This window comes from Tubulanus polymorphus, chromosome 6, assembly GCF_964204645.1.
Source record: "Tubulanus polymorphus chromosome 6, tnTubPoly1.2, whole genome shotgun sequence".
Lineage (NCBI taxonomy): Eukaryota > Metazoa > Nemertea > Palaeonemertea > Tubulaniformes > Tubulanidae > Tubulanus > Tubulanus polymorphus.
In genome coordinates, this window is record NC_134030.1 from 3,847,062 (window position 1) to 3,870,358 (window position 23,297).

At 38.5% G+C, this 23,297-nt stretch overlaps 1 protein-coding gene across 2 annotated transcripts; it reads right to left on the reverse strand.

The window, feature by feature from the left end:
- Positions 1–247: 247 nt before the first annotated feature.
- LOC141907374 (ITG-like peptide) lies at positions 248–22,442 on the reverse strand. Of its 2 annotated transcripts, none has more exons than XM_074796995.1 (5): positions 22,125–22,442; positions 7,216–7,297; positions 3,061–3,129; positions 1,747–1,908; positions 248–1,388 (listed from the first exon to the last, which is right to left on the reverse strand). In XM_074796995.1, the coding sequence occupies exons 1-4, from the start codon at positions 22,248–22,250 to the stop codon at positions 1,748–1,750; spliced, it is 438 nt and encodes a 145-aa protein (XP_074653096.1). In that variant the 5' UTR covers positions 22,251–22,442; the 3' UTR covers positions 248–1,388; position 1,747. The 2 variants fall into 2 exon arrangements, with proteins under 2 accessions (XP_074653096.1, XP_074653094.1); XM_074796993.1 differs by lacking the exon at positions 3,061–3,129 and adding an exon at positions 3,182–3,325.
- Positions 22,443–23,297: the final 855 nt, after the last annotated feature.

Consider the following 23,297-nt stretch of genomic DNA (forward strand, 5'->3'; position numbering starts at 1 on the left):
AAAATCTTTCGGTGCATATTAATTTCCACGTATTTCATATTAAATATAAGAGGTCGAAGTCTTGTGTAGCTGCATAGCTGTGGTAGGACAAATCGTCTTTTTCAAAAGGGTACGGGAATATTGTGATGGGAGCACGTTTTCTGGATGCACCTCTGCTGTGTATTGTGGCGACTGTTTAACATATTCCAACTGGATCAGATAGGCGACGACTGTAAAACACATTCAAATCTAACAACAACGCGATGTATTTTAGGAGATTCTCACAGTATTATTTGATTCTGATAAATGCGCTCACTAACATTTTACACGTCGAAAAAGCCCACTCAGTATTACATTAATATCATTATTATGTATGGATAATGATTAATATTGATATTTATTGTATTTCTTTTTCACATGTAAATAGATCCATATTATTCAAGAGACACATCGTAAAATATATCATAGAACTTTGAGAAATAGTAAATGTAAATAAATTGCACGCTTTTTTCTATTGATAGATTGGATTTAGGATGCTCGCGAAATAGAATACACAATTCAATGAATCTTTCCAAATAATGATTACGAAACTCTTGCCATTAATATAGGAAGCGTACAACTCATCATAATTTCAACGGTTTATCTTCACATTCGAATGAGTGGATTTTCAATTGATAAATAGGGAAAAATCACAGTAACAACTATTCGTTTTCGAGGGAAAAGCGATTAACATCGATCTGAAAACTGACGGTTTATCGGTGGAAAGTTGCGTGCTTCGTAAAACTCGTTACTAAAAACTTTCAATCGCACAATGTAACAACATACACTAATAACATTAAATCAATTTGTAATATATATCCTCAGCTATCGATGACCAACACCGACAAAAACCGGATCAATTTTGATATATAATTGCCATGGAGCTAGAGTAGAAATTGTATAGATTGTTTAGTTTTCTTCAGTATTTGGCACCGGAGAACCCGTACTTTTCGTATGTGTAACCTGTGTTGGAAAAATATTGTTAAATAGACGAGAGAAATCGCTCAATAATTCAGCCATAGATGAATTATTGTGCGATTTCTCTCCTTACACGGATATTGCGTATCTTCTCGACTTATCATTAAAACTATTTCTTACGAATATAGGACTGAAGTTACTGTTTTTTCTTCATTCTCGGAATTGGTCACTCGATACTTGAGGCATATATCTGTATATGATATGCGGTTGAAAGTTCACTCAGTGATGTCACATAAAAAACTGAGTATCGCCATCGTAAAAGTCGTAATTTGATAGATAGGTTGCGTTGACACGGAACTCTTTATACATGTATCTACAATATGTTGTTTCATTGACTCGACACGCGCAATGTTTTCATCAGTCCGCCATTTTGATTCTCCAGAGGTCATCATCTAAAAGATACGAAATTAAAATAGAATATTGATGGATCTACTCTAGAATGCTGTTTTATGGTAAACAACGTTTAACTTTTGCAGTACCATCTTTATAGAATAGTTTGTCTACTTCCATCAGAAATTGCAATGATGTTGAAACTTAAACATAAGATTAATCTTTCTAATGAGTATATCCGTCGATGTCGTATTCTACCATCGATCTTAATATGTAACTATACAAAAGTATGTAATAAGATGACAATGGATGGCGTGCAGTATAGAAACTACATCAATTATTAACATTATTATCTAAATAAGTGTTATCGAAAGGGGGCAGTAGCTTTTTTTTGTTCTTAAAAAGCGATTATGTGAATACCTTATAATCGGTTCATTTTTGTATATTTTGTTGGTTTGATGCACTTTGCGAAGCCGGATATGTCGTCACACACACGTTTCGGTCGGCGGCGATGGAATGTGACGGTTTGGCAGCAGAGACCTTGACTGATATCACAGTCGGACGAGTCTTCGCATAGTTCTCCTGAAAATTAGGTACAAATAGCCACTGTAGTCGTACAGTTGAATCATCCACAATCAAAACAATAGCCGTAGCATATATAGTTATAGAATTTCAAGCAGCAGAATACATCTGCCCATCGTCAAGAGTATTCATTTGATTGGAAACGGCTGAATTCGAATGTAGTTGAGCTAGTATTCACTGTAGTCATGCGTATATCTAATTGTTCCAGAAGAGACATGTAGCCATCTCGACAATATCCCTCATGAATTACTTAATCATCAGCATCTAATTTACTAACAATTATCATTTCAATTCCATTTTGATTTATTTCTTCACGTATATACTCATCGCAGTTATACCAACTGAACGCAATTATTCATGAATAAAACCACTTGGCAATACGATGACGTCATGAAGGCAGACGGGGATGGGTCATCAATGGTCGTTCCATATTGCAGCTTTATCAATATCAATAAACCGATAAGGATACAATGGCCATGCAGATATTTCGAAACAATATACAGATATATGAATTAAAAGCATTTTAGAAAGGAAAACAAATAGCACAATACAAAATGAATTAGATTCGTTGATTTGCGGATCCGCCGAGTGAAATTCAAATGAAATTCTAGCGAACACATCATTACGACTGTTGTTATACACTATTTAATTTTCACTCAACTCGCATGTATTTCAAATGAATACTTTGTTCTGAACTATCTGGTAACAAAAAGCCATAATTCGACAATTATCTACCACTCCTAGACCCAGGGCAATCCAAAGAGAGAAGTTTCGTCTTTTTTGCAAGCATAACAAACTGTTTCGGCAATATTTTCATTCGGCGTTTATTAAATGTATCAGTTTACCAGCGTAAAATACATCACCATGCTTTAATAGTAAATAAACCACCAGAGTATTCACAACATCAACGACAGACTCTTCATCACTCAGCACCAGTTCAGATCTTTGCCGAGAAATTTTTACACTGATGATATACCCAGCACCAAACACGCATTTTATATAGAATACTGCAGTATTAGCCATGCCATTTGCCTTCTCTATCCGTCGGACGCTTTGCGACAGTTAGATTTCAAGCAATATACGTAGAAACACGGATATGGAGGGATAGATAGAGAGAGAGAGCAGGGCTGATCATCGATAGCGGTCTCTTACCTAGTGACCTCCCCGAGGCCGATTTTAAACGTTCAGCAGGCGAACATTCCCCCAGACTACTCTTATAACCTGCAAAATCGCAAGAAAACATTGACGTCACGTGATCGCTACGAATACTCACCGAGTCCTGCCTTACGAGTTTGCTTCTTGTCGGTGCACATGCGCACTGAAGCCTTGCCAACGGCGCCTAGTGTACACTCTTCACCGTCAGCGCAATCGACATCGGACTCACAAGTCGGGGTACATGCTCCCCACAATCCCTTCCCTGTCAAACAAGGAAAGGAAACAATGTTTTTTTTTCAAGCTTCGTTTTCTAAAACTACAAACACAATCATAGTGCAATAAAACAATGAAATATCAATTTCAATATATGTATTTCCATTTTAATAAAAGTACTGAAATTAATATACATCCAATGTATTGATATACCCATATTGTAATTGATATGAACGTCATGATTTTTGTCAATGATGGATATTGCATCGCACAGGGACGTTGCTCAAAAATTGGGTATATCGTGGATGAGTTAAGTTAACCAAAGGATAAATGCCATAGAAATAATGCAATTTCGATATCACTATGGTGTCTATCGAATGGTGAATTTTACTAATCTTATGAGATATATATATATACCTACTTGCGCTATCATTCGGGGTGTTTTCGAGAATACTGTTACCTGTTTTACAATATCTCAAGAGTGTCGCAAAAACTATATACCGTCTATTTCATTAGATAGTATGGTGGCTAATTCGGTAAGTAAGTCACGCGCTAAGCGTGTTCTCTTCGGCAAAATATTTTAACCTTTAAATGCCTTGTTCAGACGAATTCGCAATGGACAAAAAAGGTTAATAGTAAAAAAAAAATTTCTACGTTTGTGGTTTTGCCATTTTTGCTATATGGCCTGATAATCAGCCACCATTCTATGTGGGTAGACCTCGGGATAGTCGGTGATGAATTATTATGATATATAAACACTTTGTCGCTTTTGGCCGATTTGCATTAACGACGTCATTACTTTCAACCGAGTCAGATAATCCGGCGGTATCACGTGGTATAGCCGCCGGTTTTCACCTGCATAGAGCAACTAACACCGGAAACGGGTAGACGTCAGTTATCTTTTGAATCTCGATGGCATGCCGGGAAACGGTAACGGATTTATAATGGAGAAATAGGCCTGTTAGTGAACTCCGCAGGCGTTTTCAGCGAAAGTAATTACATCTACGTGAATAGTATTGATGTATCAATGGGTTCTAAATTGGAGTTAATGAATTCTTTTTTTGAAAATCAGTCCATGAACGAACGTATCATGCAGAGTTTAACCAAAATATCTGAAGTTGAGGTTCATCGATCGACACCGCTCAATGTTCTTCTTGCACTTTTACGTCATTGATTCTCTCTGAAGACGGTCGACATTTGATAAAAAGAAAATAAACACAAAATGAGATTGATTAGATTTCTGGGGCGAAACGTTCGTTCATAACGCACACGATCGAGATGGAGCTCAGTGTTACGGCAGCCCTTCGGGACCTAAACAAAATACAAGAAAGCTGGAACATCAAGCGGGATGAACTAATTTGTATAGAGCGTCAATACGCGATCTTAGTGAGAATCTGTAAGATGTATCAAACTGAAGATTAAATCACGACACGAGGGAATAGTGCGTGAATGCGCATTTTCAATACCGCCTCCTCTAATCCAATTTCACAAACTCGCGATTCAGACGAGACTTTTGAATACAGCTTGTTTTTCAATGTTGTATAACTATTGCTGGTCGTGTCATTTGCGGGGGATTGAAATAGATTTTTGTCGGCGCAATATCCAGCCGAGTTACCGGGAGACGATCGCATTATGATTTATTGCCTCGTAGTTAAATGGTTGCAGCAATAAAACATGCATTTAACCGTCGTTAACAAACACTGTCCTTTCGTATTACATGCGTTGGAACACTCTATTTTGTCTCCGGCTGAAGAATGTCAGCAAATATATTTAAGATATTTCGTTGCGTTACTTTAAAATTGAATTCCAGTATGGAATTATGATGATGGCAAATTTCACGAGTAGTAGGCCTACGTACTATCAGGCACGTCTTGTAATCAGGTATTGTAAACCATTAGGTGTCTTCTGAATAACGAGTCATTTAGCGAGAAAGATAAGATGAGCGTTTTAAAGAAATTGAAAAGATCCGATTTTACGATCCCCGTGTCACGAAACTAATTCGTGACATGTAAAAAGTGATGTCCCATTGTAAATGGATCTGATCGGAAGCTAAAGCTATTAATGCGAGCGTGCATAAATGAAACCTGTGATAGTCGAAACGTTCAAAAGGTTTTTGGCGACTCGTATGTGCGTTGATGTATATATACTCACTGCACCGGGAAGACGCTGATGCATCTGGTTCTGATGAGCAATCAACAGTTTTCGATAGCGACGAAACTTCTGATTAAATGTAAATTGTTTCTGATACAAATCATGACGAAACGTGCTGATTTAATTACACGTTCTCATCACAAAATAAAGGCAATTAACGCTGTTCTGGTAGACAATTACACCCGTGTTTAGCTACGGGGGATTCTCTCAATGACGACTTCGTAATTTCTTACAGAATCTATCAGCACTGATGATTGTCGCTATACACTAACTCTATCGATCAAAAGGTTACCCGGGTCAAAATGACAATCGTTACTTGACGGCGATCTCTCCGAAAAAAGGAGATAATGTAGAATTCTTGCGTGCGCATTTTACTAATGTACACTAATACAACGAACATATAGTCGACGATGTGACTTTACAACGACTGCAGTGGGATATCTACGTCCTCGTCCGAGTTGATTAATGAGATCCCACTTGGTCCGAAAGTGGTCGACGAAAATGCTCCGTTGGAAAGAACGAAAGAGACCACTTACGGCTGAAGAGATTGGATGAAATAAATGATTAGATCAGAGGCGGATACCAACAAGACTGTGAAGATAAAACATAAGAGAGTGTGCTACAGAAAGGAAATCGTAGGCTACGGATAAATCACTGATTTGTTTTTGAAAAAAGTGAAAAACATTCTCAGATCCTTTGACGGCACGGACTTGTACTTTCGGTCCAACGCCCGGCAACAAGACGCGCAATGAGTAATCGGTTCGTATGAAACCCAGTCAACCCAGAAATACGAAGAAAATCTATCGTTTATAGTGGGTAAGATGCTTATGGTAAGCGTCGTGGGGGAAACTGCGAAGTATTATAAACTAGCCAGTGGTGCACTTCACTCGCCGGGATTACTGGACTACTTGTGGTGGCATGAGTAATGTTCTTTCATTCCTGTAGTTGCCGAATTCGATAACATTCTCTTTCAACTATTACTAAGCCGTTGACGTTACGAGAACCACTCGAGAAATGGTTTGGTCGCGCATGATTCCTCAGTCCTAGAAGCGGCTTAATTCGTAGCCAACTCACGACGACGATATTTCAAGGCCAGTTCTCAGTTCGTCTGCGAGGAGTTTGTGGTTATATTTTATTGATATTTGATATGATCGATGCGTGACCGGGGAAAGAATTACGCTTATACTAGAGACAGAAATATCCGATGATATATATCTTATTATACATATGTACATATCAGACTAGATCGCTGACTTCATCCCTGGAGTAGTTCCGATAATTTGACACAACCATACAGCCATTTTCATCATCTCCGCGATAAACTATAGCAAATACTGCATGCATATTTTTGCATACTTTTTACACGTTCGATCCGTCGAATTCAAAGATTCTTTCGGCGATACTTACTATAAAAACTAACGCTCGTTATCGATATGGAGCTTTGAGAACGGCACTGAAGATTAATGGGCAAATAGCAATTTATTCTCTTAAAAATAGAGAGAGAGGCAGGGGGAAAACTAATAACGTAAAGAAAAGATTCATTGCCAGATCATGTATACGATGGTATATAGAAATTGAAAAAGACCTTAGATAGAACGGAATTAATTTTTGTGTGACGGCAAATATCGTACGTAATTTGAAAGTAATCAAGAGATTCTTTGGTAGAATAATACTTCAATATGAATATCTTCTTACAGAACTTGAATTGATCGACACAATCTTCGGAAATATCTTTAACTCTGATATTGTATATGGAAACAAAACGTTCGGTTATGAATGAATACGTACCTTCTGCAGACTCTAACGATGCACAGTAAAATCCCATACAACATTGGCTGCTTTGAAAACATCGATTCCCCTGCTTGCCACACTAAAATACACAAACAGATAAACAAATCTTTACGCTTTACATAAAAATATAAATAGAAAAATACCAGAGATGTGGGATCGTGTCCACGTCCTGTGTAAAAGCACGGTTGATTTTCGTTTCGGAAATAGGCATCATTCGTGCAGTTCAAGAAGCACTCGCAGGCCTACGTGTCACGTATGTCTGTTCGGGATCTTACGGGGCACGTAATGGGTGCTTTGTGAATACGACCCCGAGCCCAGATCACAGACTCTACGGTAACCCTTTTAAAAGTTAATTTTCGAAATTACTACGGTGACGTACGTTGTCGTGTGTGAATTGAAAGACTAAAATATTCCCGAGGCAAAACATAGGGTTAATCAAAAGCTATTGCGAGTTTCGCTTTCATCAGAGGAAATGTATCCGGACTTGATGGAGCTGATGATGTCGGGAAGGAGAACCAGTAAATTGCCCGACGCAGGCGTGACTCGACAACGCCTTTTAGTCGAGATGCTGAAAATTGAAATCGTGACTACTTGCACGCATAATCGATAGAGCGAAAACAATCGTTGAAAAGACCTCCACCCCGTACACGATTTGAATTCTTTTCATACACATTTTTTTTTCAGAGGCAGCTTGGCAGTTCATTTCAGCCCAAGGCTCATTGTTCATTTTGAAAATATTTTCTATACACCATTGTCCCCTACACAGGTTCAGCGAGCAGAGATATCGTTTAAGTCGTGACAAACTATTACCTGAATTTTAACAAATTTCAACAAAAGCGAGTTCACTTGATTTCATAAAGAATACGAGCACCTATTTATCTCGATGAAGCAACTCGTAGCTAAAGCTCGTATTTCCAGAAAATCGAGTTTACCAATAAAGCGCTATCCGTCTTCATGTTGACTGATTTGACAACAAGTTCGGCTCCTCTATATATACGATTCTTCTTAGATATCAATCATTTATAGATATATATATTTACATGACGCAGGCAATGATTGATTACAGAAATCATCATATTGCTAATATCATAATATAGAGAAGAGAAGGAGAAAAAATATAAGATATTTAGAAAAGAATTTAAGATAGTGAGGTTCAATAAGATACTGATTATTCACAGGTATACAAGAACACGACGACTATTCCGGATATCAACTGCTTGAATCAACACTTTCGACTACTGTTTCGAAAACTGGATCGTCATATCTTTATTCGCTATTTGGGGGAAATTAGCCTTTGAATAATTAATGGACGCGATTATTTTCCACAGTTTTTCGTGACGATAAGCACCATCAAAAAATCTGTGTAATTCGAATTATTGGTTTCCGCATAAACAGCAAATCGTCGCTTCATCCTACACGGAATAATAGATTATACAATACACCCACGGCGAGATGAAGTTTCGTATTTTTGAATATAAATCAAAACATCAGATAAACATTGAAATACACATCGCGCAATGATTTACATACCGTCATTTTAAGTAGATCATTTTTGATATAATAGAAACACGATGTAATATGAAATTATGAACAATCAAGAGACAACACTGCGCCATAAAACATATTATACATCGTTTTAAGCGTCTGGTTAGTTGATTTTTCAGATTGGATTTCTGAAACGCGGCGCCGAATCAAAGACATGAATTCTATTTAACTACTTGTCGTTTTCAGCTCCTTATACGACGCGATCACGATATTTCGCGATTTTCGTTGTAATTGCAGCGATATTCGCGCACCGTATACCGCGGCCGCCGTTCCACGCGAACATTAAGAGCACGTCAGCTGCATAATTATATCTAATTCAAGATGAAAATCCACCAAATTACGCTACACGAATCTTTACGCGGCTGTCGTCAAATTGATTAGAATTTGATGATGTTTGTTAAATCGCGCTGCGTTCAGAGCCGCGTAAATAGATTCACTCACCACATGAAAATTGGTGCCACACCCAACACGCGGTAACCAGTCCCTTTTATCTTACTTGACCCTTTCTAGTGGCCATTACGTAATTTAGAAAAAAAACCGTATCCGTTAATTCAAAGCATTGGTGTGTCTTAATGGATCCAACAAAACCATTATGTTGGTAACTATCAGTTATTTTTACACCTATCTAAGATTTATTTGCTTACGGCTGAAATGACTCAATCGATTCATCGATGCCAAGTACAAGTACATCATCGCTTACAGAGGTATCTGTTTCGTTCCCGGCAGGAGTGGCGGGTTTGTAAACGACAGACAATTCAAATCGAATTGAAGGTACTCAATCAATCAAAGATAAAAAGAGGGATAGTTCCCTATTTCAAGATTGAAGAAATGGGGATCACTGGGGCTAAAGTTGATAATCCCACAATAAGAAAAAAAACTAGGAAAGAGTTTGACGTTTCGACTCAAATTTATGAGCCATTTCTTTTCATGTTTCCAAAGTCCGATACTGTACTAACTGCAAACAGTTCAAAGGAGTGGACGTATTGTCGTCATGAGATTGTAGTGTGATGTGAAGTACATGCACATAATTATAGAATTTAAATATTTCCGATGCAACATGATACTCTCAAGTGTAACGCTTATCGAGGTTTATGACACCGAGCAATTAAAATCGGTCAATATTATCGATGTTGTTGCAACGATGAATTTGGACATCAAGTCTGAATGGCGTTACGATTATCAGAATGTAACTGCCAATAGAGATGGTAGTACTGGATTTAAATTGTCTACACTCAATACGCACCATGTAATACTAGGCATACGAACATAAAATTCGGAAACAGTCTACCGAAAAAAAGGTTTAAAAAAACTGGGAGGCAATTTATTATACGAATTAGACACGGTGCTGCGTTCCCGAAATTTTTGCCTCGCATCTCATCTTTCGGGAGCTATAACGTCTAAATGTGCCGGGAATGTCAATTTAGAGTTCGGGTGACGTTTGATGACACAGCCACTGAGTCTTCAGCGGAGAGTACGCGCATTTTTGTTGAGTAAAAGACGCAGTGACGCAATCTAAAGACGCGTATGCTATAGGGTGACCGTCGTCACAACCGACGCTCACTTGGTCTTCCATTAAATTCTCATATACTCTGAACCGATTAATCGAATTCCACCGATTCGTTACCGTCGCCTAAACGCTGCACATACCACATCGATTTCAATTCAACCCCCGGGGACTACGGTCCGATTGAAAATGTTGAAATTAATGCGGTTTATGTAGCTAACAAAATAATCCCTTTCTAAACACGTTGAGTAAATAATACAAGGATCCAGTCACTAAATGTGTAAATATTGAATTTTTTCGAAGGTCTCATTTCTGCGCGTAGCCACCATCCTTGCGCAAATACAGATTGCGGATTAGTAAGGCAATATTTCATGTCCAGGCCACCATGACCACACGTTAAGGGAATAAACAATTTGTTAAAGCCAAGGTCGTTTACACAGTTAAGGTGGCTAGGCACATTTTCGTCCAATGCATAAAATGAGTAATAAAGATTATTCGTATATGCGTTACATATTATTGGATGTTTTTTTGTTTATTGGTTCTACTGAGTACAACTCGATATCTCATCATCAAGTAATGTTTGTATTTATGAACTTGGAAGGTCTATATGTGTCAGGCGCGTGGCTTTACTGCTTCGTAAAGCGCAAATAAATTCTCGCTGGAATTAGTGAAAAAGAGCAATTTGTGCCATGATTTCCACGACGGCGCTTCGGTCATATGATACTGTATTATATATTCATAGTAAAAATGACATCGCGTTTGTCATATATCGTGTACTGTTAGCAGCGACGGCGGCGTCTGCAGATTTATAATTGTTTTCATGTCGTTTGTGGGAATAAAGTCAGCTGTATACTGGCGCCTTAACACGCTACGGTGACCATCGTTCCCTACAGAAAGTGGCGCGCACCAGCCACGTACATTAACGGAAACTTGAAACTAAATCGAGCGAACGATAGGTTTTTCAGTCAAAAGAGTCGGGATCGTTCGAACGCAGTGATTAAAGGAAACTGTAGAATAAACAGACATCGAGTACATAAAAAAATTACCCTGGGCCAAACTCGACGTTTTGCGTCAATATCTATTACGATCCATTACAAATATATATTTCAAAATACGTAAATGTAGTTGCGGTTTTAAAAAACAGGTTTTTAACTTTTTACCTAAGGCAACATGAAATGAATTCGTCAGATTCACGCGCTGTCTCGTCGTTTTACTGCGATCTAACCGATCTAATCAAACATATTCGCCGCAGTTCCTGTCAATAAAATCGGGTCCAGATGATGTTCAAAGGACTGTCTCTAGCTTCTGGCGAATAATATCATTTCTAAATGGATTTTATGTACTATTTGTGAGTGAAAGTCTATCGTTTTTCATTATTCACCAGTCATATTGATCGATCGTATAGTTGGCCAATGCAATGAGTTTCGTGAGTTCCATCAGTTAAGTCGTCTCTATTTCATTCGGCCACTAGAATGTCTAAACTAAATCTCTCACGTTCTGAAACATATTTCTTTGACGCGTGATCAACTGAACAATAAATCCTCGTGTAATTTTCTATTTGTTTAATCATTACCTCGCGGATGTAATAGTCACATGTTAAAGCGCTCCGCGGTTTGGCTAAGAAACATTTTGCTCGAAAATAGACACCGCCGATGAATGTTAGTGACACTTGACAGATTTACCATCAATGCAGAATGGGACAATTTTCCAACACTGGCGTCCAGGTTGATAAAGAATTAAGTCAATTCTAATCTCGAATGGAGGATGAACAAAATCCACGGAATAAACTACTGCTGTTGTTCAGCGAAAATGCGCTGTCAAGATAAATTCAATTCTGGATTCAACTGTAAATGCTATTTAGAGGCTGTTGATAGAATTAACCACCCGTCTCTTGTAAGAGAGTGAGAGCTTATTATCAAGATGTCGCTCTATTAGAATTCAAAAGAAAATCGGTAAAAAATCTATCTTTGTATCGGAAAGTACTGAATATATTCGAAAAGGTTCGTTCTAAGAAATATGAGTATAGATGCTGGTTTGAATTCTTTCCAGTCCGGATATTATTTATTTGTCTCTTGATAGATGATTAAATATCGCACGTCACCGGTGCATCGAAAAATCCGTAATCACTTTCCGATTTCTTCTTTTAAGAGCGCCAGATGCCTCTTCATTCAAAAACCTTAGAGATGATAAATCAGATAGAGATGATAAATCGGATATATTACGCGCCGATACGAAATCAGCACATTTTCCAATTAAATTCAATCTAGAATATTCTTCTAGGATCAATAGCTTACTGATTGCGCGGTCTCTAAACAGGTGGGCTACGATACAAGATGATGTCGATCGCTCCAGTGATCTGTGGCAAATTGGCCCGTTTAGGTCAATCCATCATCAAACTGCTGATGTAAATGCCGGATAGAAGATGGCACGCTGTGTACTGATTGTCCACGAATAGTTGAGGACGTGCTCGGTGAGCTTGATAACGCCAATTTACCGCTAATGTCTCCCCCATGTTGTCACCGTCGACCGACACGACGGACAGTGCGATTCGTTTAATCTGGTCCATAGCGAATAATCGTTGGGAGTACGGTCAGAAGCCAGCGTGGAATTTTAGATTATCGCGCCGAGATTCGAGTCTATCAGGCGATTTATTGAGACTCAGGCCTCGTTAACGGCAATTGAATTATATAAGTCGAGTCTCGTATCGCTGGGGTGAACCAATTGCATTAACGACGAATGACGGAAGTCAAATGCATAACACGGCGTTCAGGCAAACTTCCAAAAACCTGAACGGATATGAATGTCAGACAGCCTTTCGGGAAGCAATTAGATATTCATAGATGTACGAGATTAAATCGTCTGGAAAATGGCTTAAAGTCAAAATTCGTGTTACATCACACGCCGAACGGGTAAAAGATCTGACGTTAGATAGTTTCCCCCAGAATACAAAATTCAATTTTCTCAGCTTACATCGTTCTAATCTTGAAAATCCTGAAAACCAGTTATGGATAGAATGGAATTCTTAAGCAGTACACCGAATAAAGCTTACGAGTTTTTTTTCCACAATAAATTTCGCCCTTTATTTATAGCGTGTTTTGCCTGCAATGTAAACGCCCGCGGTTCAATACGTTATCCTACAATAATCACGCCAGTATAACTTCGGAATGAGAGTGATTTTCGGGGCTATTGCCAGCAGAAAAATGTGTAATCAAATCGTAAAATAAAACATAATGGATATCGAGCTGCTGAAATTGAGCAAAATTGCTGTCAATTTGCGGTGGAATTGCTGGCAAACCGGTACACGTTCCAAGAAACGTTTTAGAAGATTATACCTTGGGAGACCGAGGCACCTTTATAGTCAAAAAGCGTACACAAGTCAGTCCGTATGGAGGAAGACAGACGCAGAAATGGAGAACAGTTTAGATTTCTCAACACCCTTAACATCACAATAGACTGGATGCAGATGTTAAAAATAACGGCAAATAAAGATGAAAAATTCTTTTAAAAACCGTGATTATCATTTCTCAGAAAAAGTCTTCGTCTATTGATGGCAGAGGTGCGTAGACTAGGTTATCGTGAAGAGATTTCCAGATTTTAGCTGGAACTCATTACATGAAAATACACTGCTCATATGAAATGTGTCTCATCCAAATGTCAAACGTCCTTCAAACGGCGACGAAAGGAAGCAGGAAACTGGAAAACATTTCCACCCGTCAAGAACCGGATGTGATGAACCATCGTTCGAAAACAAACGGTTGAAAGAAGTCGTCGTTGTTGTAATATATGGGTTCAACGTGCCCCGCATAGGTTAACGTCTATTTCACTTTATTGGATTAAAAGAGCAATTTACGAATTGTGTTGTTAATTAGAAAGCTTTTTCGTTTAGGGGAGGTGTCACGCGAAACTTGTTTGTCATACGATTCGTCTTTCTTATCGGCTCTTTTCACGCGGCCATTCGTATCAATTTGTTGTCGTGTTGACGAAACGTTCACCAATCCTTGAGATTTCCTACTACGAAGCCGAGTCATTTATTTTGCGGTGGCTAAAGTTATTGGATTGCGTTGATCGATTTCGGTTTCTCAGTTGCTCGTAGACATGTCTTACAGACCATTGTATTTATCCAGCGAATGTTTTATACAGTTTTAGAGAATCAGTGCTTCATTAATTCGGCCTTCCATCTAACTATGCTGATTTATCCGGTAAATACAAGTGTTCAATTGTTTACTGAGCTTTGCCAATGTGACGCCACAGCCTTTCAGATGATGTATTAGCCAAAAACACTAATTGTGTGGAAGCCAGAATCGATGCAAGTTCGCCAACGTCCATCATCTAACTACGCGTGCTACCGCCTACAAAAAAACAACCAACTATCGCAACATTACTCCTCCAACCATATACCCTGAAGGGTAGATCTAAACTGATAGGCTTTCCGGATATATAGATACGTGTTATAACCCCAAGGGAACTTCATTTCGAATCGTATAATGCGCTTATGTGTAGATATATTTGAAATCGTATTGTTAAATTCGTCGCAGCTGCAATTGCTTATCCTTAGAAATATAAGATCGACGGCTTTAAATAGCAATAGTTAGCGTTTTAAATGAAAATAAATGGAAATACGAATGAGAAAATAGCAATACGTAATTTGGAAAAATAGCCGAGACAAACGCAGACACACTGTGCCCTCATCTCGTGCTCTCCCTCCTCTCTTTTCATCACATCAGGCCAGTGGCGATTCAAAGATTAGAACTCTCTTGTCATAGTTCGGATATTCTCTTTGATGGAAACAAGACAAAGATATTTGAGGGTTTATAGCTACTGTTAAGCCGCTAAAAAACTATTCAAAATATCTAGGCTTTTCCATCACATGCTGACTGAAATGCCACCGCCACTTTTCGGTGAGATGCTCGTCCTCCATTGTTCACGAAGAAACAATGTAATGCGCAAAATGAATTTTCACAATATAGTTAAATATACCGACATAACGACTGTTGACGACGATTTCATCGACGCAACAACAGCACAACAACAGCCTCAAGCGTCTAAATGAATGGGCGTGTACACAGTCGACGCAATGTGAAATACGGTTTTCCCTGTTCGGTGGCTAAATAATTAATGAAGTCTGTAATTGTCAATTATAGATGTATTGAAGCAACGGAATTCCGCATACGACGAATTATACCCCGATCAGAGGAGAAACTGTGTGTTATTAGTCGAAGTTTAGCCGGCCAATTAGAGTTCGCTCCACCGGGGTTTACTGATGATTTTAACCGCTTGTATTGAAGAAATTAGCCTTGCAGATGACCACGATATTGCCATTCGAATTGAAAGGCAATCATTGTATAATGAAACCCAAAATAGCCGCATGATATGATAATTTGCCAACTTAAAATGAGTCACTTAAGAGGCTTCTTTATTTAGCTAACTAATTACAGGATTTGCTCATCAAATTCGAAACGAAGTCCATCATTAGGCAATTACGCGGCCAATTATAAGCCCCGTTCTTACGATGGAAATAGCTAAGTTTGTATACCATTACTAAGAGCGTGTTCGTCGGGTTTTGTTTGGGGGTAAATTATTGTAGCCGTAAGTGGTGCCATTTGGTGGCAAAAAAAACAATATAGATTATCTGATCTTTCGTGCAAAAAAACCACCGGAAAAGAGCCGTGAACGATAAAACTTCATCGCGCACATCCCTTTGAATCAATACGGATGAAGAGGTTTTTCTTCGTCCGGTATCAATGAAGGCTATCTTGCTATCGCAAGTTTTTGTGCGTCGTAACCGAAAACAATCCACTCGGGTCTTCGATAGCGATACACATACCGCAGGTGATCCAATCTGCGTTCTACGTTTTATTAGCTTATCCGACACGTCCGTTGAGTCCTTTTCCCTCGTCGTGCATAAACGGGAGAGATTACGAACCCGTCGTCATCCAAAACAATCCGTATCGTATTTCAGTAAACATCGGTCTTTATCGAACGGTGAACATTAATCCCCTCGAGGGATAAGAAAATCAAATGATTCACTTTCGTGTCTTCGCGTTATGTAAGCGACATCGGCGGATCAACACACGCTAATCCGGTCCCCATCCTATATGTAAAGGTCGTGCAGCCATTTTTTCACGGAATGATGCCATATTGACGGTCAATTGACAGGTTCATGTACTGTCAAAATTTGTAGATGATAGCCATTGTTGTAATGCATGGCAAGTCTCCAACAGAATTAGTGCAGCTAAAAAGTCAAGTGCTTGACAGACAAATACGGTATCGTGACTGAAATGCGTAAGTTTTACAACATTTTACAAGAATGCTTGCGACACCTAGCGACGCGATTCTTTACGACCCCTCTACGAAACGTAGCAATGACCCGTTCTACTCTCTGTGACGCGATACGATCGCTTCTCCCAGTCACAGCCAACCAACATGCTCTTGCGGCTGACCAGTTACCAAATTGCAAACCAACGCTGACAATCATATTGCAGCTGATATGGACCCAGTTCCACAGATCTGTGTTACGACTCAGAGTTAACAAATTGAAGATGAACTAATTTTAACTCCGAGTTAACCTTAACTCACAATTGTGGAACTGGGTCTTGGTCATTTGCAACCGAACCAGTTGCAACCGACCGCATCGTGTCGCAAATCGACGCCCGCCTTTAAGCAATTCTACTTCGAATTCGGGCATGTTTGTGGCAATACTGAAAATATATACACTCCAAAAATAATTGCAATATCGTTGGTACAGATTTTAGTAAGTGATAACGATAAATATTTGGTGAAAAGAACTTTTAATGGTTACGTCCTTCTCGGGCGTATGTATATCATAGTGTATACATCTCGGTTGGTTATTGGTTTTTACTGCTATCGAAAAATCGGTATGGAATGAATAATTTATCATAAGTCTCTTCCTGCTATTGTTCAAACGGCCACGATTGCGGCTTTTAGGGCTCTAACCGTTACATTTCCATCGAGTAGTTGAAAGCTGCTAAATGATGTAAAACTCCCGAACTGAACACCAGCCAAAACTGCTTATTGTTTTCTAATTCTTTTTTCTTTCAGTTTTTTTCGGAAGAGGCTCTTTACGAGTAAATCACGATCATGGAACTGAAGAGTGGATTAGTTACCCGGTGTTGTGACGCGTGGGAATTTTCATCACTTCATCAACTCATTTGCTGTCAGTAACTGCCTTACTCTCGCCGAATTAAGTTTTCCGTGTCCTTTATTTTTTCCAACGTCATTGCCCCAAGAGCGCGCGTTTAATAGATTAAATGGTTTCGACAGAAAACCAAACAAACATTCTCTTGACAAGTGCAGACTTACAGCGAAGAATTCCCATTCCTAATTTCCAATCGATTTCATTAAATTCCATCGTAGAGTCGAAGAAACGAAAAGATAATTCTAACAGTTCCCGGGAGCAATCTTAACGATATTTAAGTGGGAATAACAAAGATTTCCATCACTGAAGTAAAATATATAATGAATCGCTCAGCTGTATTGTGAGGGTATTCAGCAGATACCACCCTAAACAAGGAAGACTCGAGGTTATGCCGAAGCGTATATGTAATCGAAAACGATTTGATTTATTTTTCATAATTGGTTGGTTTAAACTGTTGTTTCTATGGCAAAGTATCATGTTTTTGCAGCGCTATCGACGTAAAAACCGAGCTTGTTATTCGCAAACTATTGATTGCCATACCTGACAATGGGCAGCCGATTTCGTCGGTGTTGATGACTCGTTATTTTCTGATAACTATTGTTGACGTAACGGCTCACGAACCGAACGTATACGCGTCATTATGAACCGTAGGTTTTCTTTCCAAGGATTATTAAGTGATTTAGTACATCTGTCGGTCGTTATTTCTTGACACTTATCTCAAGACGCGTTGGCCGGTACATTACGCTAATTATTGGTGACAAGCACGCTATTCGATTTTGCAAACGAGTTGTTAGAAAATTTACGAGAGTAACGCGATATACTATGCATTTTGTTCTATTCGTTTTCCTGTGATTTGTAACGTTCGTTTGTACTAATCGTGTGCGCCGGGTTTGACTAATAATGTTTCATTTGTATCGAATGAAATGATCGAATCAGCAAAACCGAATTTCTGTAAACAAAAAATAGAATAACGAAGAAGTTAAAACTCCGCTTTCTGTTTTTAACCATCGCGGCCATCATGTCATTTCCCTGGAATAATGCGTGTGCTGAAGGGCGGAACGTGTTCGAAACAGAAAAAAAAATAATCAAAATGAAACGTATTCCCAAACAAGCACGATCAAAAAGGTTGAGTATAACTACGATGCCAACAGCAAAACTGTTAGAGCGTGCTCAAATTACAAAATGAACGTCGTCATTTATATATACTATAAATGTTTTCACATTTGTATTTGCATTTTGTTGACATGTCAATAGATTGATTGTCGTTTATGTAGAAGTATTTTCCTGCCTACAGTAGAAGGGTTCATTCATTTAAAAAGCTTTCTAAAGACATTCATGGATACTGCTCGACTTAGTAGTACTGGAGCGTATAAGCTACGTGTACATTAGCAAGTGCCACGAGTCACCGGTCTCTCAAACCTCATTTCGTGTCTCGGGCGAAAATTGCTTGATAAAATTTGCCGGCAATTTATCGTTGATTGCCCGACTCAGCAATGTGATCACTGGAAGCTTTAACTTTCCCTATGGCCACACCGACGTTCCATCGACTTCACAAGAGACTGTACATTAACCAAACAGCGATTTTCATTTCATTTCGAATAATAGCCATTGATGTAAGTTCACCGGTTACTCACATCGAAGTGCTAATTCTCCTTTATTCTATCATTATCAACTCGGCGTGAATTTGACTGTAATAGTCCTACCCAAATAAATTGACTATGGACATCTGCTATCACACGCCTTGTAATAACACTGATTATTCATACAATCGCAAATATTTGAAATTCGAACGAACGAGCTGGAAACTGGTAAATTCTACACGGTAGTTGATGAGATAGTTTTAGCACATTCTTCGGCACGTAGAAATTTAAATTCGGAGTGGTATCTGTGTTAATGATGTATGGCCGAATTGAGGATGATAGCCATTCTCGGTGCGTCGCTTCTTGCTAAACAGGTGTCTCGAGTGAGATCAAATGACGAGTAAACTGCTCTCAGTGAAATTGACTGACTAGAAAAAAACCCGACGCTCCATATAATCTAATCATTTTCACGAAGGCAGTTTGTCGCAGTATTCTGAACATGCAGGTCGTTGAAGTGCTCATTGACAACTTTTTCATTTTACGACGCTTTTTATATTCTAAGTCGGCACATCATTAGACTCAGAACTTTGTATTCAAACATTTAAAGCCTATTCTTACCGCGTTATCTTGAATATTAAATGAATTTCATATTTTTAAACTAAGACTCATATTTAATCTTGCATTAGTCAAAAGTATTCGTCAAATGGAGAAAATAATGAAGAATTAAGAAGTTACAAAGTTACAAGAATAATAAACGGTATGAGATACGCGATATTGACGCAAATGAAGTAACTGTCTTGCCTCCTGTCCATCAGTTTGATTGAAGGGCGTTTCCCATACAGAGAATATGACAATATTAATCGCCTTTTGTTCGATCGCTTGTACCTTTTCGCTGCAACTGATTTCAAGACTAAATTGTATGAAATGTGTGATTTTATTTTTCAGTTTAGTGACGTACTGAGAGATTCTTTGTTAGCGAATTCTGAATATGAATTGATCATTAAATTCGATATTTCAAAAGTCAAAGTTCTTGTAATTTCTGTAATGTGATTTTGTGTTCATTAAATCTATCTAGTCCATCCAGACATTGAGGATATTGATAAGAATGCCTCTGAAATCAAATACTTTTCTTTTTATTAAATTACAAGAATAGTATTGCGCAGCATATTGATGTGAAACATGGAAAAAAAAATCAAAATGTATTCCAGAAATCGATAGCATTTGCCTCTGGTCATCTGTAACCCAGTATGTGAACAAAAATAGCGACTTATTACATGCTACCCACAGAGCGCTGATTGAAGACTTGTTGAAAATAATGATCTATTTCTGTGTAAACTTTGTTTGTGTATCGAGCTGATGGTTTCGTATTCCAATCAGACGCATCTATATCTGGAAAGAGCTGATCAATGCTTTTATCTCTATTCATCATCGATACATATGATTTAAGCCTATTACTAAATTTCGTAATCTCCTATGGTTTTCGGCAAACAGAAAGCTGCCATAATAAGCAACTTATTTTGATAGAATTGAAGGTTTAGACAGGTCGTTCGCGATCTATATAATTTGCATATCATTTGCCTGTTGCGGCGGCAGCACTGTACGGCACATCAAAAAGTTCGAGCTCCCATTCGCAATTCCGACTGTGCCCTGCTTATTTAAAGTACCAAAATAAAAATGACAAATCGATACCATTTCATCTTCGCCGAGTATAGATTTTCGTTAATTGGAACAAGTCTCCGTCATTCGGCGCCCTTGATTGATCAGTTTGAGCGATAATATAAAACTCGCAGCAGAATATGTGTGTCATACGAACAGACGGAATATTGACGTCGTTCATTCTTTCTGCAAACATCGGCTAAGACGACAACCTATCATTGACGCACGGGTTTTATGTCACTTATGTTCAGCCCTCTTTCTACGGTGATACTTTCGAATGAAATGTCAAACACTCCGAATAATTTCTTATGAGAGTATACAGAAACGAAGCATTAAATTGTTACGCGTAGCCAATTTAAACTTTACTGTAAATTGTTCAATAATATTGATAAATTTCATATTCATTGATAACGCATGCTATTTAATGTCGGATTCGATGGTGTGCAAGATGGTGTCATTATACATGACGATATTTGTCCAGAGATTCGATCGTGGTTCCGTTAAGCATTAAATATCTCTGCCTTTGCTAATTGATTTATCTAATTAAGTATACAGCGTGAGGATTTGAGGGGGATTGACCGGGTCGTTAAACGAACAATTTATTCTCACACTTAGTAAGGAGTAATGTGAGGTCGTCAAACTCACGGAATATTTCAGTCGGTTCCAGCTAAGTGTGTGGATCGAAATCGTTTAGGAATCCCTTTAAAGCGAAGGGGCGTAGGTTGATTCGTGATTGCTTACGATGCGAGCAGATACAACAGGTTGTAAATGGGCACAGAGAATCCCGTCGCAATGAATCACCCTGAAATGGCCTTTTACGCCAGGGAGATCTTAGTTCATGAAAATGCTGTACATGTTTCAGAAAAATGTGAAAAACATCATTACACAAAATCAAATATCTAATGCAATCACGACTGATTTGTTTGTGCGGAAATTCCATTATGTTGCGCCAATGGTTTATCTATAAATAAATAGCGACACAGCAAGATTTTGCGTAAGAGTTTCTCACAATTAATATATATCGCAAATCAATTCGCCAAACAAAAGCCGCCTCAGCCCCGTGGTCTTCGTTACACGCAATAAGAATTGATTCCTACATTGGACACGATGATGATGATACATAGTTCTCTAGAAGTGTCCGTGTTACATTAATTCAATATTGTGTAAGAGAGAGTTACATATATAAATGCTTTACGGACAAGGCCATCGTCTCTGTGCTACATGTATAAAATCATACTTATTTTCGGAATTTATTCTATTTCCAAGCGCAAACAGCTCAACTTAAACATTAACCTAGAGTGTTTTTATGTATCAACTTTAAAAAAAAAAATTTTTATAACAATATTGTCTTTTGTCGATAATCAAATTATTTTATGCTGCAAAAAAGCTTCACTTGATAGTGTAAACCAAGAAATTGTATCGAATTTATTGCATTTATTTGAAAGCCTTGAAAAAATAAACTTACCCAACTATTTCTTCTTGACGGATAACCATATCTGTATCCGTCTGAATATGAAGGCTCTCCGTTCTTCCAGCCGTGGCAACTGACAATCACTATCGTAAGAACTCCGAAACAAAGCAGACCATTCATTTTTGTTGGTAGTTAATAAAGTGTGACTAGTATGTATAAAAATTCACAAAATTTACAAAAATCGTTCCGTCGTAATGTTTCAACTGAGGGGCGTTTGCCGTAATAGCTCTGGTTTGTAATCGCGCGCGCCGGAAAGTGATCAGCTGCCGTCAGATGATGGTTCGCCGTCCGTCGTAAGTTCACGTGATGAAAAGCGACACAACAACTAGATATTGAATGGATGCTGCGCGGTAATATATGAAGCGTAAGTATTGATTGGTTTATCCGACTCAATCATCACGCGTTGTGGATCGAGCTGACAAGTTTCTGGGGGGTAGCGTCGAATCAGAGAAGTGCCAATTATCTGGTCTCAATAGATGCGTAGGCGATTGAACTCCCATTCAATACTTCTATATCCACGCTATATCCATGTACATTCCCAATTTTTAGGAACTTTTCGGGGTTTTTTTTCGGTACACGTACATATCACGGAGGGATACACTTTCTCGCTTCTAAAAGTCGTTTCAGTCAAACAGAATAGAAATGATCTAAAGAAAGCCTTCGACTATCAAAGCGACTCGAGTTTAGGTTTCGAACTTCTTATTCCCGATTCTTTTTGATTTTTAATTCTCAGCTTTAATCGATGTTAGGCCTACCTGCTTGAAATGAAATGGAATTCGCAACGTAAATTGCTTCAGCGTCGAGGCCGTGACAGTAGTGGAAAAATATTCCGCTTCTATCCATAAATATGAGAAATTAGGTTAGGGTAAAAGGCGTATTTCGGAATGTTCGTCCGTATTCACGATCAGATTGATTATTGAGATGAAAGCTGGAGCTGAATAGGATGCAAATTGTTAGAAAGCCTACATCCGTGTTCGCAATTATTTTACTACTAGAGTTATAACTGTGGCCAATAATTGTCTCATATCGCAGGGACAGTGTTATTCATAGTCACGCGAACTGATATCACTCCTCGTGCCCGCTACGTACGAATTACGCACGTCCGTCAATACTGACGTGGCGCAGACGTTGACTTCAATTCGTATGAAAATACGACACATATCGCTC